At 53.3% G+C, this 18,524-nt stretch overlaps 1 protein-coding gene across 10 annotated transcripts in view; it reads left to right on the forward strand.

Moving 5' to 3' along the window:
• Positions 1-18,524, forward strand: part of SHANK3 (SH3 and multiple ankyrin repeat domains 3) — a 378,942-nt gene that overhangs the window by 244,976 nt on the left and 115,442 nt on the right. For all 10 annotated transcript variants that reach the window (XR_012585285.1, XM_074573072.1, XM_074573077.1 and 7 more), the window contains exon 15: positions 9,828-9,903. Coding sequence is in view for 9 of the 10 variants with exons in the window: in XM_074573072.1 (XP_074429173.1) it covers positions 9,828-9,903 (76 nt within the window). In the remaining variant the exon portion in view is untranslated. The remainder of the gene's footprint in view (positions 1-9,827; positions 9,904-18,524) is intronic.

Genomic DNA, 18,524 nt, shown 5'->3' on the forward strand with positions numbered 1-18,524 from the left:
TAACTCCACAAAATGAACTATTTCCGCACAGCACGCGGTTGTGGATCTCGTTGCCGCAGCTGGTGCAGATGAAAGGCTCCAAAGGAGGTTAGGCAAGTCCATGGACGTCGCGTTCCTTCGGTTTAGGAGAGTAATGGTTCTGATACTCCTGCTGCTGAGGGGAGGAAATTAAGCCTTTTCTAGCACATTCTTTGTTCAGAGCATCTGCACTGACTGCTGCTGTCTGACAACGTGCAAAGCATCTCTGAAACCATCGTCCTGGAAGGTCTTCTCCAGACCCTTCCCATCTGGGAAGTCTTTTAAGTCTCTGTGGAGAATGAGAGCGCCCCAGTCTTTGGTGCCAGCCCCAGTTCTCCTGTAGCAGGAGTGTAATGTTAGAGGATCGGTGGACAGAAACACAAGTGATTCTCCCCAGACTTGCTGTGGGTGCAATTCTGGCACCACTTGCAGTGTCACCATTCTCTGGCCCAGCGGGTGTCCACGTGTTACATCTCGGTCCAACTACATCAGGCCCAGGAGAGGTTCGCAATGATTCCAAGTGTGAAATTAAGACGCAAACGAGGTCAGATGCGGCTCACTGCAGGTTTATTGTTATTCCCAGCAAAAGTCACTAAGACAAGCGATAGAGTAAAGGCAGAAGTAGAGGAAAGACAGAAAAAAGACGCAGTATTACGGAGCGTAGCAGGAGTATAGTCACCACCACAGGCCCGATGACGTCTCGGCGGTCCTCCGGAAGTTCAGCGGCATCCCGTTGATCCGTGGTTGATGGTGGTGGGGGTCTCGGTCCCGATTCCCAAACTGTGGTGGGTCGCTGCGCCACTTATAGTCCAGGTAGCCAGGGTCGGTCCGTAGCTTGACCGATCAGCATGACGGTGGCCTTTGCCCAGCTAACTGTCGTTTTACACGGTTGCCGTATAAGCTTTTCCTGTCCCCTTGCTGCTTGGGCAGCGCTTGGCACAGTCGTTGTGCTTCGGCACTTTTGGAGTTAATGGCACAGGCTCGGGTGGGCCCCGGGCCAGGCAGGGTCTGGCCACTCTGAGAGCCAAAGGCCTGCACCCTCTCTGGCTGGGGGAATCTTGGGTGCTGGCAATCTCGGGGGGTGTCTGGCAAGCAGGAGGATGGTCTGCAGAAGGTGCTAAACAGACACGAGCAAGCTTCCTATCGGCCTGCAAGCCTGCCATCGATTTGCAGAAGCTTAAGCAAGCTTTGAGACAATTATTTCAAAGTTCCAGTCTTTCACACCACGTCTCCAGAATGTCCGTTCTCTGTAGCTGGCGCCGAGTTCCAGGTCGTTGTGCTGTCAGGGGGTTTCCTAGCTCGGCAATGAGCTGTTGCAGGGGGACAGATCTCACTTGCCAGCTTCCCCTCGGCGCCCTTAGTGATCCCCCCTCGGCTGGGTGCTGGGACGACACTCTTCAAAGAGCAGCTTGTCACAGAGGCGCGATTCCCTCCCGGGAAGACGGCTCTCTGCGGGGACTGCCGAGTATCACTGCAGGGCCTCGTCAGCTGGATGTCGGTTTCTTGTGTCTTTGCACATGGTGAGCAGCGTGAACATACGTGCTCTTGGATGTCTGTCACCATATAGCTTCTGTAGGGTGACCCTGGCCATCACTGAGGTCGTAACAGGCCCCACTATGGCCATCTGGCACCTCCCTACCCCTGCTAAAGCCTGCACCTCTGAGAACACACCTAGTACCGGAACCCCCGGCAGACCCTGAATTCCCATTGTGTCCCTTACTGTGACTCTGGTGGTCCCGACTGCTACTTGAAGGTCTAGTTAACCAAGCCTTTAGGTCAGGACCCAAGAAGATCGGATGCTGTGGGCAAAAGAACATACTCCAGAGGCGTTCCTGTTTTTTCGTTTTGCCAGACGACCAGACACATGTCATTTATAAGGTATGCCACCCTCAGATAGCTGCAGCTGTGTTTGCATCCACGCGCTCTGTGAACTCCAGGAAGGACATTACAGGCTTTGGTTAAGATCCAGCTCAGAGCCAGAACTTCAGTGGAGGCCGCCATGAGGGTTGTGGGCACTAAAACGTCCTCAGGCCTGGCCACAGTCATATCTTCAGTGGGATCCTTTCGACTCTGGAGCCTTGCTCTACTAGAAACACCCAGTTTTTGGTGTGACCGTTCCTCTCTGGTATCATCTTCACATTGAGGACAGATGCAATGCCACATTCATAGGAGGGTTGTGGTTCTGTCCATGCGCAGGGGGACAAAGGATTCAGCCTGTTGGCGTGAGTTGGCACCAGGCGTGCTTCAGTGGGCTGGATCGTCTGCACGAAAGGTTCCTGCAGGCGTCTCTCCCTGGAAGACCTGGGGACGTTTGTTCTGTCTGCAGAGGGCAAGGATGAGAAGCATAAACATGACTGAAGTGTGTCTGTCCCACAAGAGCGATGCAGTTGTAAGGTGTGGAGATGGTCGTGCATTTGGCATAAAGGTTTTGGTATAGGTTCAGTGATGTAAAAGGGAGGTGTTTGCTCGGGGAGCTGCAGCGGCTGCTACCCCCAACGCGTTGTGGCTTCTGAGGAGGCTGCGGACAAGAGCGGCCTGTGACGGAGGAAGGTGAAGTCGGGCAGACAGAAACGACTACAGCTGCCAGGGTGGCACTTCTGGAAATACATTTGTTGCAGAAAAGTGGATAAATCCGCATGGAATAGCTGTGGAGACCTCCTGCTGAAGGTAACCTCCTCGGTCCCTGCTCTGCTACGTTTGTGGGCTTGGCGTTGTGTCTCCAGCCGATCTCCCCGCTCCTCGCAGGCTGCAGCCTGGACGTTAAGTCCCCGTGAGAGGTAATGCGCAGATGCTGCACTCTGACTCATAGCTGTTTGAGAGTAGGCTTTCATTTTATTTGCATTATTTCAGTTACAGATAAGCTAAAAACTCTAACAAGGATAATTGTATTGCAAGTATAACTCATGAATTAAGGGCAAGAGGGACTAATACAATTACCTCCTCTGTGCATTTGTGTAAGGCAGGCCAAAGTTTCACCAAATTTATCACATCTTGTATGTAAATTGTTGCATGGAACTAAGAATGGTACAGCAAGGCTTCTAAAAGTATTCACACTCAGAGAAAAGTTGTATTTGAATTTCACAGGATAAAGATCAGTCATGGGGAAAGCATAAATTCGTTAACTATTTGCATAAAATACAGTAATACCACAAATCGCTAAGCAAAGACGTTCTTGAGCTTTTCGCTGTTCTCAGTCAGCGGATGCGGGTGCCGCAGGGACATGAGCTGGTTCATTCTCCTGGCAGCCCGGGCAGAAGGGGAAGAGTCATGCCTGAAGGGTTTCCATGCTGTCGTGCACTTGAAGTGGGGCTGGGGGCGGTGGCAGGCAGAGCCCCTGCCCAGGCTGCCCACGGGGATGGAGGGGATGGACTCCAGCATCTTCCCTGCTCCGGCTCCTTCTCCACGTGGAGCGGCATCAGGCTCCTCTCCGCTCTCAGGCGCTGTGTGTCCTTCCCCTCTCGGCACAGTTCAGCATTTCTTCTCCTGAAATAATTCCCTTTCTCTTCATCACCGGCGCTCTGAGGCCGCCCCAGCCAGATTGGCTCCCTGGCACGGAGCCTGGAAGAGACTTTAATTGTGGTGGCATCTGCTCATCAGCCTACTCAGAGTCAGGTGCTCTGGAGCCCGGCGTGGGACACGTGGGTGAGATCCACAACGGGCAGCAGTGCTGGGGGGAGCCGGGTGGGGACTGCAGACCCTTCCTTGCTCCAGGGCTGAGACACTGCTTCTCAGACATGCTGTGGAGCCACAGCTCTCCCACCAGACCCCTTCCCAGCTTTGGAGGGTTCTGCTCCCTTGGTCCCAGTGCTGGAGCAGCACAGCTCACCCTTGGCATGGGGTGGCTTCAGCCAGGCTCATGGTCCAGCCGCTGTGAGAGGATGAGACCACCCACCGCTTGTCTTCACTGGGAGCATCAGCTGAACGTGGTGTCTCTTCCTGGGTGATGAGGCAGTTCAAAAAGCAATGAATGGTGCTCCTGTACTGAGACAGGGCTCATCTGCACAGGAGAGACACGGAGCTGTTGGAGCGGGGCCAGAGGAGGCCCCGGAGATGCTGGGAGGGCTGGAGCCCCTCTGCTGTGGGGACAGGCTGAGAGAGCTGGGGGGGTTCAGCCTGGAGAAGAGAAGGCGCCGGGGAGACCTTCCAGCCCCTTCCAGTCCCTAAAGGGGCTCCAGGAAAGCTGGGGAGGGACTCTGGCTCAGGGAGGGGAGCCACGGGACGAGGGGGAAGGGTTTTCCACTGGAAGAGGGGAGATTGGGATGAGATATCGGGAAGAAATCCTTTGCTGTGAGGGGGGTGAGCCCCTGGGCCAGGGTGCCCAGAGAAGCTGTGGCTGCCCCATCCCTGGAGGGGTTCAAGGCCAGGTTGGACGGGGCTTGGAGCAACCTGGGCTGGTGGGAGGTGTCCCTGCCCAGGGCAGGGGGTGGCACTGGGTGGGCTTTAAGGTCCCTTCAACCCAACCCATTCTATGATCTGCCAGGCTCCTCCTGGGTGTGTTGGCACAAGAAGTGTCCATGTACTTGAGAAGGCAGGAATACCAACCCTGTCATTCTCCATTCCTGAGACCACATCTCCTCTGACTTGCATGTTACTGCTTTTAGTTGGCATTTCAACTTAGAAGATATAATCTATTTTAGACCCTCTTTCTTGACTAGCACGGAGTAGAACTGGTATCTCCCTCCCTCAGTTCCTGATCTGCCCGATGGCTCTATGGTTTGCTGTGACCTTGACCTCTCAAGCGGTTTGATGTAGCTCTTGGATGATGACCATCACGTCCCCGCTGCTGCATCAAATGATTAGAGAGGTCACTTTCCAAAAAACGACTTGTCATTCTTCACCCAGTGCTGCGGGGCAGGTGTCCGCTGCGCTGGCCTGAAGGACACGCAGCCGATGACATCAGGGAAGATGCGTGTTGGGGCGAGTTGGCTGCAAGGTCCCGTTCACCTCTGAGGAGGCCTGCTGCTAAGGTGCTTGTTGTGATGCAGGAGCAGGTGGTCAAAAATAGATGAGGAAAGAGAAATTGCTGATGATAATTAGTGGTGCATAAATCTTGCATTTAATAAGAGTAAATCGAATTGAATTAAATTCTAAATTATATTTAGAAATATAGTTCCAACATTCTGTAGAAGCAAAAAGGTACATTTTCACATTCCAAAAGAGTTATTTTTTCTATTTGCAACCCAGTCTTGGTGCCTGAGAGAAGAGAGGATGGGGACAATCCGGGTGCTGGAGGATGCGTGGGAATGGCACCCGAGCTTCTTGGCAGTCTGCTCTGGCCCAGCGAGGCTCTCTGTCCGGCTGGTTTGGGAGCTGCTTCTCTCCCAGAACCTTTTCTCTGGCACGTCCCGACTGCTCTTGGCCAGCCGTGGGATGTTAGTATTCCTGTATTTTTATTTAATGTATTGGGCAGTCTTACCTAGAAAGAACGGCCTTTTAATAACTTGACAGAAGCGCTTTACAGGCAGCGTACAGAGCAGCGTGAGGAGAGCCCCTCCGTGTGCTCCGTGTGCTCCTCCTGCTGCCCCGGCCGAGGTTCTGTATTCCCTGTTCCTGTTCCCCAGCTCGCGCTGTCCCTGGGGGTGTCTGCGCTGCTGCTGAACCCCTGCCACCCCCTGGGCACGGCCTGTCCCCCCCGGCTGCCCTGCCATCCTCTTGCTCCCTCCTCTCTAAATATAGAGCCTCCCCCTCCACACCTATCTCGCAGCGACTCGCTCCTCTCCATCCATCAGCCTTGGTCCCTGGTGCCTCCGTGACGGCTCCATTAGAGGCGCTCGGCAGCGGCTATATTTAGGAGTCAGGAAGGGAACGAGCCTTTGGGCTGCGGACAGCCCATAAATCCAGCTCCCGTCACCACATTGCCCTTCTTTTATCGGGAGTGGGGTCGACAGAGGTGTTTGCAGCGAGGGACGGGCGCCCGTGCAGCGCGGAGGGAGGCGGGGGGAGAAGGGGCTGCCTGTCCCGACGGGGCTGTGCCGCAGCAGCACCGTCCTCCCTCGCAGGGGCCTGAGGGGGCTGTGAATGCCTTACTGAAGAGCGTCTTCGCCCACCACGGGCGGGTGGCTGCGCTCGCCGTCACTGCCAGGACCTGCCATGGCTGTGCCGCACCAGCGCCTCTGCGGAGCCCTCGCTCCTTCCCTCTCCCACCGCCACCCCCACGTGTTTCATAGGATTCCCTTGGTTGGAAGGGACCTTTCAGATCATCGAGTCCAACCGTCAACCTAACTCTGACAAAAACCATCACTAAACCATATCGCTAAGCAAATTTTTTCGTCCTGGGCAGCAGGAGGAGCACACGGAGGGCTGCAGGCCCTCCTCACGCTGCTCCGTTCTCTGCTTGTAAAGCGCTTTTGTCAAGTTTTTAAAAGGCTGTTCTTTCTAGGTAAGACTGCCCAATACCTTAGACAAAAATACAGGAATATTAACATCCCACGGCTGGCCAAAAGCAGTCGGGACGTGCCAGAGAAAAGGTTCTGGGAGAGAAGCAGCTCCCAAATATTTTTTTTTTTGTACATCCATGTCAAGTTGGTGAGAGTCGTGGGTGCCAACTTGTTCACAGGCACAACAAGACTTGTCCTTTAGGTATGTTTTCGGCCTGTGCTGTGTTTCCTCGTCCCTCAGTGGGGAGGGCTGCGGGATCCCCATGGCATGCTGGCAGTACGGGGGCGGGTGGCTGCTCCTCATCTGGATGCTCCGGCAGCACCAGGAAGGGGCCGATGTGGGGTGCAGGTGCTTCCCGACAGCACGTCGGGGTCTCCTTTTCCTTATGGCCGCAGTGTGCTCTGGGTGTGCTGCGGGGGCAGAGTCCAGTGTTGCCCCCGACCTGGAGCTGAGAACCCTCTGCCTCCAGGGAGGAGCGTGAGCAAGGTGAGAAGCTGCTTCCGATGATCCAGGCGAAAGGGATATCTCCTTTAACTCTGCCACGTGTTGCTGTGCTGATCATAGAATCACTGAACGGTTTTGGTTGGAAGGGACCTTAAAGGCCACCCAGTGCCACCCCCTGCCCTGGGCAGGGACACCTCCCACCAGCCCAGGTTGCTCCAAGCCCCATCCAACCTGGCCTTGAACCCCTCCAGGGATGGGGAAGGCTCAGTCCTTAACATCTCCATGTTTTGGTGTAGCGTCTCTTTTTGCCAGTAAGATTAATTCCTTGGTTCTTTGAGACAGTTTTTCCCATGACCGCAAAGACGGGGCTTGGTGGACGACCACCTCATCAGAAGATTCACGGGGTGCCCTCAGCCCCCCTTGCACCATCAGGCTCCAAGAAATCTCCCTCCGGATTAGGTAAACGCGTCAGGCGAGGCTGGAAGAGCGCGTTGGGTCACCGGGGGCTGCTCCCTGCATGGGGACGTCCCCCGAATGCTCCGAAGCGGTGGCACCGCAAGGGTCAGGCTGCTGCTGGCCCAGCACGGTGTCCTGGCCCCCGCCGGCGCTGTGGGGCAGCTGGGGGCTGCTGAGCACCCGTGGCTTTGGGGGGGTTTGCCAGAGCACCCGCGTTAATCTCTGTGATGCTGCATGTCCCACGCCGCTCACCGCTTTGATCACGGGCCCCTCGGGGAAAAAATATTTTGAGCACGCACCCTCTCTACGCACATATTTTCTTATGTGTGTGTATATATATATATATATACGCCACCCCTGCGTATATACACATATGTACACATAGACATGCCTATACCTGTGTGTGTGTATCTACACCTGTAGATATATATGTACACACACCTATACCTGTACTACTCTGCTCATGTGCTACGCGCACTGTGAAGCACAGGCAAAAATGGAAACTGAAAAATAGTGGGATAAAGATGGAATAAACCCCATTTTAAAAATGTTTTTAAATGTTACCAATGGTACAAAAAAATGTTTTCTTCCCACACCCCAGTGGATTGTCTTGCGGCCCCCCTTTGGAGATCGCCGCTGTAGGAGCGAGAGCCAGAACCACAAACGTAGGGAGCTTCTCTGGGGGCACCAAGTGCCAGCGCGCCGGGGCTGGTCTTCAGCTCTTCTGAGAAAGAAAGAAAAAGCTAAATAACCACACAAGAGGAGTGGAAAAACAAGAATCAGGGCTAGAAACCCCCCCCAAGGCTGTATAAAGAAGTACTGTATTTGGTGATTTTGTTTCTAAACTTCTGTAAAGTTTGTGACCAGAGAGGCTACGGCTCTGGGAGCGGTACCCGGTTTGGAGGGCAGCGGTGTCCGTCGGGGAGGTGTGAGAGGTGGGGCAGTGTGACAGCGGGGTGACACGGCTGCTGCTGCCGCCTCGAGGGCTGTGGTCTGTCCCCAGGGTGGGGGGAGCATTTCCCGCTGCCAGCAGCGAAGGTTTCATGTCATCGTGAGACCGGGATGAAGGATGACAGGCTGGAAAGTCCATCCTGGCCTGAGCTTAAAAGAATCTGTTGGATCGACTGCTGTAGGAACAGCAAAAGCTGCCCCTCGGCTTTTGCAGCCCCTTCCCACTGGCTGTTGCCATTCTGAATCCCAGCAGGGGTTAAGAGAGATGTTTATTTTGTGTCGTTACTGCTTTGGGTGCAAACAGTTTGTGTCCCTACTGAAGAACAAAAGGTGAGTCTCATCCATGCTTTGCTCTTTATTTCCTCGCTCATTCATCCCCGTTCTTCATTCCGACTGCCCTGGTAGCGTCTTAAAGACCCGCTGAGTTTCAGTCAGACCGACAGCTACAGCCCGTGGTGCGGAAGCGCCGAGGGCTTCCCAGGGAAGTGGTGGCAAAGCAGAGGAGTGGAGTTACCTGGTGGTTTGGGGTCCCATCACCCGACTGTAGCCGTGGGTGAGTTGGTTGAGTGTAACGTACTCAGCCACGTTGGTGCGAGGAGCTGGTTGCTTTCTGCAGGATGAGCGTGTGACAGCAGTCCTGGGTCACATGTAGATTTGGGCTTGGTAGCGTGATGCAGATTCCTCCTGTGTTAGGAGAATGGGAATTCTGTGTTAGGTAGCTGGGAATGTCTGGCTTAGATTCTTTTCCATCTCCCTGTCACGTCTCCTCTGAAGCCCTTAGCTGCAGACCCTATTTCGGATGTCTGCAGCGGCACCTCTGTCCATGTAGCCACGAGTCGGGCTGCCTTCCGACAGCATCCGGCACCTGGAGGCCGCAGCGTCTCTTTTGTTTCGGCTTCATGGATCAGGCTGGCAGGTTCTCTGGCTTTTTCACACTTCCGAGGCAGGCAGGCTGGCCAAGTCCTGAGTTGTAACACCCTAAAGGGGAGGTCGGTCCAACAAGTATGGCCTGAAACGCCCTCTGCCACGAGTGCGGCCACAGCGCTGGGGGCTGGCGCCGGTGGCTGATGGAGGAGTGGGAACAGGAGTCTCTCTGGGTTCCTGTGCACCGGGAGAGCTCGGTGACCACCAGGGGAGGGAAGGCTAACAGGACCCTTGCCATCTGTTCCGTGGGAGCTGCATCCCTCTGTGCCAAGACGTGCAACATTGATGTGGCCAAACAGAACAAGGGAAGGAATGTGGCTGCCACGGGACATGGCGTGTGTGTTCACCTTAGCAGCAGTGATTCTCTGCTTCGGTTCTGCTTTGGAGTCTTGGTGGAATTTGACGCCTTGATGTGGTTTAGAAGTTTTGGTGAAGTGATTTTATCTTGAGAGAAGCTGTTGGTGTGCATATGGGACTGTACACGAGCACGCATGGGACCAACCACGTTGACACATGTCTGCACCCGGATTATTGTTTATTGATAAATGCTGGCGTGGAAGGGGGTTCACTCTGTCTGTGCACGCGTTGGGGAAGCAGAGACCATGGAGAAGTGTTCCTTTAACTCTCAGCTTTGTGATCTGTCTTTTTTCTTGTAGAAACCAGAGAAGACAGAACAAAGCGTCTCTTCCGACATTATACTGTGGGCTCTTACGACAATTTCACCTCTCACAGGTAAGCATCAGCGTCTTTCCTTTGTGATTACCAGGAGGTTCATCTCTGTGGAAATATCTCTTTTCCCTGACAGAGCAGTAAACGTTGTTTTCATTTCACGGGAAGGAAACTTTTCTGGTTGTTTTGGTCAATTCAGTTATAGTCTGAATCATAAGTCCTAGGTAAGGCTTAGGCGAATGAAACGCTGAAGCTGCGGGGCGGTCTGGCTCGTGTCTCGGTTGAGGAGCAAACCTTCTGCAGGATTTTTGGTGTGCTCCGGGAACTGAAGGACACGCGTCGGCTGCAGGTGCAGGTATAGCTTTGCTCTGGAGGGGGAGGAGGAGGATGCCTTTGTGCAGGGGATGGCATGAAGGTGGCTGCCGCTCCAGCCTGCCGGCAGTGCCTGCACCGCGGGGTGTTCGCAGGGCTCCGATGGTACGCGGCGACTGGGTGCACTCGTACTGTGGAGACCGGCCTTTGGGAAGATGGTCAGACTCGACAGGGAAGGAATCGTGAAAGCAGGGGGGATGTTGCTGGTTTGCGGTTGGTCTTGAGCATGTGTGGCTGGTGGACGTGTTGTAGGAGGCTGGGCTTCAGGGACGGGTCCGCTGGCTGGATTTGGGAATGCGCTTTTGGTGCTGGGTTTCTGTGTTTGAGGGGTAAATGTTCCACTCTGTGGAACGTGATCTCTGCTTGAGTCAGACTTTAGTACTTTTAGAAACTATAGGTCTTGAAAGGAATTGGATGGGCATTATTGCTTATGACGTGACAGGAGCAAATTGTGAGAATCCATTATACAAAAACTAAGTTATCCTGAAGCCTTGGAGCGTACCAACAAGGCAGTGAATGTGTTCTGGTTTACTGAGCTGCTTATCCCAAATCCGTCTCCGTGGGTCTGACCACTGACCACTTTTTACTCAAAGTAATGTGTGTGACTTGTTTTGATTTTCAAAAATCCTGTGACGCGCTTCTTCAGGGCTGTTTAGATTCTTGACTGACCATGGGCGAAAGAGAAAGTGCTGCTATGACTCAAAAAACAGTAAAGAAGAAAAGCAGAGGGGGAAAACAATCTGTTTCCACCATGGCCAAATGCTACAGGGAACCCCCTGAAGGTCTGTGCCAGGGTCACTGGTTGCTCTTGGTTTTAAAGGGCACGAAATAAGTCAAAATTTGCAGATGAGTCAAAATTACATTCGTTAAGCGAAACAGGAGTAGGTGGATGGGATTGCATCAACCTGGGTTGATAAACAGTGTGATACTAAAGTAATTTTTTTTTTGGCACATGCAAGATAACACACACAAACACTGTGAGGTGCTCTTGCCCGTTAAAGGTTTTTCAGCTCCTCGTAATTGCTTAGGAATAAAGATCTGACATCACTCGGAAAACATCTTCTTTAGCACTGAGGCATTCGAAAAACCAGGCAAAAGAGTAGGTCAGAAAATGCAGCTACAGCGGTTGTGAAGGAGGGTCGCTGGTGACACTGGGCGCTGGGCGGTCAAACAGCAGCTGGACACCATCACAGAAAAACGAGAAGTAATGCATTTGGGGAAAAAGCAGTGGTAGTATTTCATATTCAGAGAACGTTTTGGACTGACTGCTGCTCAGGAACAAGGTTTGGGGCTTCCCGTGAGTCCAGTCCAAACCTAAAAAAAAAAAAAAAAACAAAAAAAAAAAATTGAATTTTTGGAATTGTTACAAAAGGAAAAAAGAACAAAACGGAAAATGTAGTTATTAATATCTCTGCATAAATCTCTACTACAGCCACATCTTGAAACCTGCATGCAGTCTTGGTCTTTCAGACTTCAAAAGTAATTCTTGAAAAGTTGGCAGAGAAAACTAACAGGTGCTCAAAACTGTGAAACATCTTCCGTAAGAAACGAGATCAGATAGACTGAAACTCTCAAGCGTTGGAAAGTGATGATGAAGGAGAAGGGGTTTGCTGGAAGCCCATAAATGTGTGATACAGAAAAGGTGAACCAGAGGTAGCTGGTCTCTGCCTGTCTCTTCCCGTGCAAGAGCATGAGGTACCAGATCGTAGAATCAGAGAATCATTTAGGTTGGAAGAGACCTTTAAGATCATTGAGGCCAACCATAAACCTAACGCTGCTCAGTCCACCACTAAACCATGTCCTGAAGTGCCACATCTGCGCATCTTGAAACAAGAATCACAGAATCATGGAATCACAGCATGGTAGGGGTTGGAAGGGCCCTCTGGAGATCAACCCGTCCCACCCCCTGCCAGAGCAGGGTCACCCAGAGCAGGTGGCACAGGAACGCCTCCAGGCGGGGTTGGAATGTCTCCAGAGACGGAGACTCCCCCACCTCTCTGGGCAGCCTGTGCCAGGGCTCTGCCACCCTCACAGCAAAGAAGTTCCTCCTCGTGTCTAGGTGGAACTTCCCATGGTCAAGTTTGTGCCCGTTACCCCTTGTCCTGTCCCCGGGCACCACTGAGAAGAGCCTGGCCCCGTCCTCCTGACACCCCCCCTTTCAGTATTTATCAGCGTTGATAAGGTCCCCCCTCAGCCGTCTTTTTTCCAGACTGAAGAGACCCAAATCCCTCAGCCTTTCCCCATCAGAGAGGGGTTCCAGTCCCCTCAGCATCTTTGCTGTCCCCTCTCCATCAGTTCCCCGTCCTTCTGGAACCGGGGAGCCCAGAACTGGACCCAGAGCTCCAGCCGTGGCCTCCCCAGGGCAGAGCAGAGGGGGAGGATGACCTCCCTCCGCCTGCTGGCCACGCTCTTCTTGATGCACCCCAGGATGCCGTTGGCCTTCTTGGCCACCAGGGCCCATTGCTGGCTCATGGTCATCCTGTTGTCCCCCAGGACTCCCAGGTCTCTTTCCACAGAGCTGTTCTCCAACAGGTCACCCCCAACCTGTCCTGGTGCGGGGGTTATTCCTCCCCAGGTGCAGCACCCTACACTTGCCCTTGTTGAATTTCATGAGGTTCCTCTCCCCACAACTCTCCAGCCGTCCAGGTCTCTCTGGATGTCGGCACAGCCTTCTGCTGCATCAGCCACCCCCACCCCAGCTTTGTGTCATCGGCAGACTTGCTGAGGGTGCACTCTGTCCCCTCGCCCAGGTCATTGATGAATATATTTAACAGGACTGGGCCCAGTACTGACCCCTGGGGAACACCACTCGTCACTGACCTCCAACTAGACTCCGTGCCCCTAATCATGACACTCCGAGCTCTGTCTTTCAACCAGTTTTCTATCCACCCCACTGTCCCTTCTTCTAACCCACATGAGCATTGAAAACAAGAAAATGAACAAGAACATGGAAAGTGAACAAAAGGAGGAGGTTCTCCATCTGACATACAGCTGACCTCTGCGACTCCGTGCTAAGTGACACGCAGAGTGCTAAAAACTGACAGGGGTTCAGAAGGCAGCGGGACAAATCTGAGGAAGAAAAATAATTTGAAGATGAAAAGACCAGCTCCAACTCAGGGACTCACTTATCATCCAGCAGCGGAGGTCAGGAGCACGTGGTGGGCAGACGTCGCTCTGTTCTCGCTCTGCCCCGGGTAGGGGAGGATCAGGTTAGGGAACGTTTAAACAAACAGGACATACACGACTCCATGGGCCTGATGAGATGCACAGGTGAGTGCTGAGGGAGCTGGCTGATGGCGTTGCCAGGCCACTCTGCGTCATCTTTGAAAGGGCATGGTGGTCAGGAGATTCCTGGTGACTGGAAGAAAGCAAATGCCGCTCCTGTCTTCGAGAAGGACAAGGAGGAGAGTGTGGGGAACTCCAGGCTGGTGAGTCTCGTCTTGATCGCTGGGAAGGTGATGGAGGAACTAAGCCTGGAAACCATTTCCAAACACATGAAGGGCAAGTTGGTGACTGGGAGTAGCCAGCGTGGATTTGTGGAGGGGAAATCCTGCTGAACCAAGCCGAGAGCCTTCTGCAGTGAGGCGATGAGCTTGGATGAGGGGAGAGCGGTGGGTGTTGTTTGTCTCAGCTTCGGTAAGGCTTTTGACACTGTCTCATGTAAGGCCCTCCCAGATGAGCTGACAAAGTAAGGTTACGTACGTGGAGAGCGAGGTGGGTTGAACACTGTCCAAATGACTGGGCCCAGAGGGTTGTGATCAGTGGCACAAGGGCCGGTTGCAGGCTGTCCATTAGTGGAGTACCCCAGGAGACACTACCGGGTCAGTGCAGCTCAACATCTTCATTTGTGACCTGGACCTCTTCTGCACCCAGTTGTCAGTGTCTTCTTGCAGATCATAGTCTGGTTGGTCTTGGCGTTCCCAGGCAGCCAGTGCATGCAAAGTGCTGATAAACTGGGCTGCTCCGCCAACATGTGGCTGGGATCTGCTGGATCACAGCAACGGTGCTGACACCGGAGGTGAAAACCCGGGGTTTTGACAGATTTTGATGGGTTGAATTGGAACAGATTGGAGGGTTTTAGCTGCATCCCATAGTATGGTGCGTAGTCATGCAACATAAAAGCACGAGGGCGGCCACTGTGGAGCACGCTACAGGTCCTTCAGGCCAGTATCCGGTGTTGCACGGTGGCCAATGGCAGGTGCTTCGTGCCGTTATGAGAACAGAATAAGCAACCCAAAATATTATTCCTGCCTGCAGCAATTTTCTGTTCGGAGGCTTCCTGAGCCAGAGGCAATGTCTTTGTGTTTAATAGCCTGTAATGATCGTTATTCCGTTAGTTTGCCCAATGACGTGCAATGCGAGTGCTTTTACTCTCTCCTGAAATGAGAAGGAGCCAGGGTTGGCTTTGGTGGAGACGGTGAGACAGTGGTGGTGGTGGTGCTGGGCAGGGGGGTGCTGCGTCTTCTGCTCCTGCTGTGTCAAAACACTCACAGTGTGAAGACAGGAAATGAAAAAGAAGTTTCTTAAAGCGTATATATGTGCTCGTCGTTCACTCATGGGTTGCTCTGAGCGCAAAAGTGAGAGAGCCTCACCGCTGAGTCAGGGAAAACCCGTGCGAGGTAGAACAAGTGGCTGCCTCTGTCACTGTCCTTGAGACCCCGCGCTGGCACCTGCGCAGCACCCACCGCCCCGTCTGCAGGGGTGGGTGATGTGCTGGAGCCATCGGCCGCCCAACCAGCAGAAGACATCCCACGGCAGAGGGACCGGGTGGCTGCAGAAGCACCGTTTCAGCGGAAGCTTCTCTGCTCTCTTTCTGGAGCTCACAGCGCGGCTGTTGCTGGAGCAGGGGGACGGCGTGGGCGGCCGGGCTGGCAGCGTGGGGCTGAGCACAGGGGAGCGGAGCCGTCAGGGGCACGAGGGTGCGTGTTGTCGGCGTTACGGGGTGGAAGCGGAGTTTGGAGTCGATAGCGGGCAGCTTGTGGACGTAGGGTGGTGGTCAGGAGTGTGGCATGAGGATTCACGTGGTGGTTTTAGGATCGCCTTAATAAATAGGACAAAAAAAATTGGATTTCTTCCCCATTTTTTAAATATTAAACATTTGGGCCAATAGATTCCTTGAGAGCAGAAATTAAGAACTAAGTAGGGTGCGGTAAGATGACTGCAGCAGATCAATTAACACGATTTGCAGGAGAGTGCTTATTCCATCATCTCTGACTTCACTGGAGGTCTCAAACGTGGGAGAAGATTAACATAATGACAGTGTTTGAGGAACAACTTGAAAGTACTTGAGAAAATTACACACAAGTGACTTCAGATTTCAGGAAAAGCCTTTGAAATAGTTGCAGGATTGAATGGATGCCCTGTGCGGTAGAGCAGGGAACACGGCTGAACCGGAGACTGGGACAGGGTATGTAATTTGGTCTTTTTTGGCTTAATAAGGTGAAAAGAAAGCTATGAATATATGGAGGGGTGTACTTGAGAACAGGAGTAGATGCCGGGCTGTATGCTGAATAAAAGTATTTTCTTTGGTGGACTCAGCCCCTGGGGAGCAGTGTTTCCGAGCACGTTGCCGGTAAGAGACGGTTGGGGTGAGCTCTGCTTGGGCGGAGGGTGAGAGGCCGTTGGGGACGGGCTCCCCCCGTCTCGTCCACCTCACTGGGAAGCACGACCGCAGGTAAAGACAGAAGAGAGCACGAGGCTGCTCCGGAGTCGAGGTGTGCTGGGGGGCACCCAGGGTCACCAGAGAGCGACGAGAGCCTTCCCCAGACGCCTGAGGATGAGGAGCGCGGGGTAGGGCTCAGCAAACCTAATCTGGTCTGAAATAGGAATAAGGGAAACGGGGAGAGAAGCCTGAGCTTGTTCTCGTCAGAAAGAGGCAGTCACAGGGGGAATTGACTTCTCTGATGAACTATGTTAAGGGAAGAGATTAAAGTGATTCGAAATGAACTCTATAAAATTAAAAGCCCCCATTCTCCATGGCGCAGCTGGGAAGGAAAAGAATTGGGAGCAATAGACAATTTAGGATTTATTTTTTTTTATTATTCAATTGCAGGGATTAGTTGACCAGGGAGAGAGATTACAACCACGAGTATTCACGAGCCATCTGGATGGGCCTCCCCTTAGAAGAGAGGAAAAACACGAAGAGGTTTCTGAGCAGGGATTTCTGTGCCCTTAGATGCTGTGACTGGCCAAATATGTCAATACACAGAATTACAGAATAATTTAGGTTGGAAGGGATGTCTGGAGCTTTCTGCCATAACCGGTTGCTCAGAGGAGGGCCAGCTAGATCAGTTTGCTTTGCATGTCTCCAAGGTTGGAGGTCCCACAGACCCCTTTGGCCCATGTACCAGTCTTGGTTTCCAGGGTAAAAAAGTTGTCTGTATATCTCAGTGTAATTTCTTGTGCTTCAGCTTGTGTCCGTTGCCTCCTGTCCCATCCCGGTGTGCCTCCAAGAGTCTCCTTCTCCCTTCTGTACAGGCTCCCGTGAGGTAGTTGCAGGTGGCAGCGAGGCCTCCACCGTCTCTCCTCCAAGCTGAGGAAGCCCCGGGCTCCCCTTGTGCACTGTAACCCCCGCCTGCTCAGGAGTGAGCGAATCGGTGATGTGACTGGTGAAATCACCTGGAGACCATTGGGACGGCACCAGTCACTTGCTATTTCTCCTTTCCCCTGACACGCGAGAGAGCGGTACCGTGTTTGCCCCAGTTCGGTGGCTGCCGTTTCCTCCTCTCCCTGGGTCCTGTTCTGGGGTCGCCCCCCTTGGCAGTGTGGTTGCAGCTCCTACCCCCCGTCGATGCCGGCACCTTTGCCTGCGTTGGGCACTGGCATCGCCATCCCCTGAGCTGTACGGAGCCGACCCGGTGTCGGGGATGTACCAGCAAAGAGCTCCAGGTTCACATTATTCCAGATGGGACCAAGTAAAAGGAGTTGCTCTGGATTTCCTCGGGCTGTTTCGTGGCTGCATGTGGCTCTGAGACAACTTCCTTCAGTCTTTTCCATTCTGCAGCATTTATTGGCTGTTCTTGCCTCATCAGGCCCCGGTCGCTGATAGTTTCGGATTGGTGTTAAAGGGCGCTGAGCGGGTGGAACCCTCCCCGATTCCTGCTCCAGGAGGCGAGGAGCAGGCAGGGAGCTGGAGATTCCATCCACTTCTGCTGTCGTTCTGTCTAGTTGTGACTAATCAGCAAGCCTGGCAAGAAGCCGTGTCATGGGCAGGGCTCAGCGAGGAGAGGTGATGGCCTTGCAGGGAGGGCATCGAAAATGCCCCAGCAAAAGGATTTTCATGCTTAGAAACGGGGAATGGATTTTTGACAAATGTGCAACTTGAGCTGCTGGTCAGACGGCGGCAGCTGATCCAGAGAGGTCCCCGCTTTTGGTGCGGTACAGGCAATGGGGTTTTGGAGCAGCAAGCCCATCTAGTTGGAAAAAGGTAATTTGCGCTGGGCTGGTGCAACCTGCATTTCTATAGCAACAAAAGTGTAGAGGGAGGAAATTAAATCTCTTCTGGAAAAGGCTTCTGTGTAATCTCACTTGTCAAATTAACGTGCCTTCAAAATAGTCTTTTAAGATCTTTTGGTGAACAGTATCTTTTGGGACCACTTACCACTTTCGCAGAGTTTCAGGAACACGAAACGGTAAAAGGTGAGCCCCCCCGAAGCCCGTGCCCCCCTCGGCAGTCCCTGTGCTGGGGCCCTGTGCCAGACGGCTCAGCCTTTTCTGAAATGCAGAGTTTCAGAACTGGTGGGTAATGCAAGGCTTTGGGACCTGCTTCACACGAGAAGTCGGAGCAGGTGGTGGTGTGAGCGGACGGAAGCAGGGCTCAGCCACCAGCGTGGGCTGCGGAGAGGTGCCGGGGCTCCAGCCTTCAGAGCAGCTCGTCAGGGCTAAAGGAGCACTGGAAAAGGGAGCTGTTTGCTAAACCCTGTTCATTCTCCTCTTTAAAATTATTCACGCCGACTGGTTAGCAGTTTGAAAGCAGGTCCTGGGAAACCGCACAAACAATCTGTCCAACAATTATTTGCCAGGTGCAGAAAAGTTCGTGGGGGTTTCCCTTGAGTTTTTCCTTTCTTTTTGCAGCAAAGTGCCCGACATCATTGCCATGAGTGTCGCTGGGGGTGAAACGCTGGAGCAAAGGGACGATGGTGGGGTGGTGGGAGGGACGGCGCGCAGCGGGCTCGGCGTTTGTCAGGAGACTGGGCCAAAGGAGTCTCGTCTTCCACGGTGTGTTTGCAATCAGTTTCCATCAGGCAATAGACGGAATACAACCAGGGCTTGAAAGAAGTGACAACTGGTAGAGCTGTTGGTCACTAAACAGC

This window comes from Larus michahellis, chromosome 1, assembly GCF_964199755.1.
Source record: "Larus michahellis chromosome 1, bLarMic1.1, whole genome shotgun sequence".
Taxonomy (NCBI): domain Eukaryota; kingdom Metazoa; phylum Chordata; class Aves; order Charadriiformes; family Laridae; genus Larus; species Larus michahellis.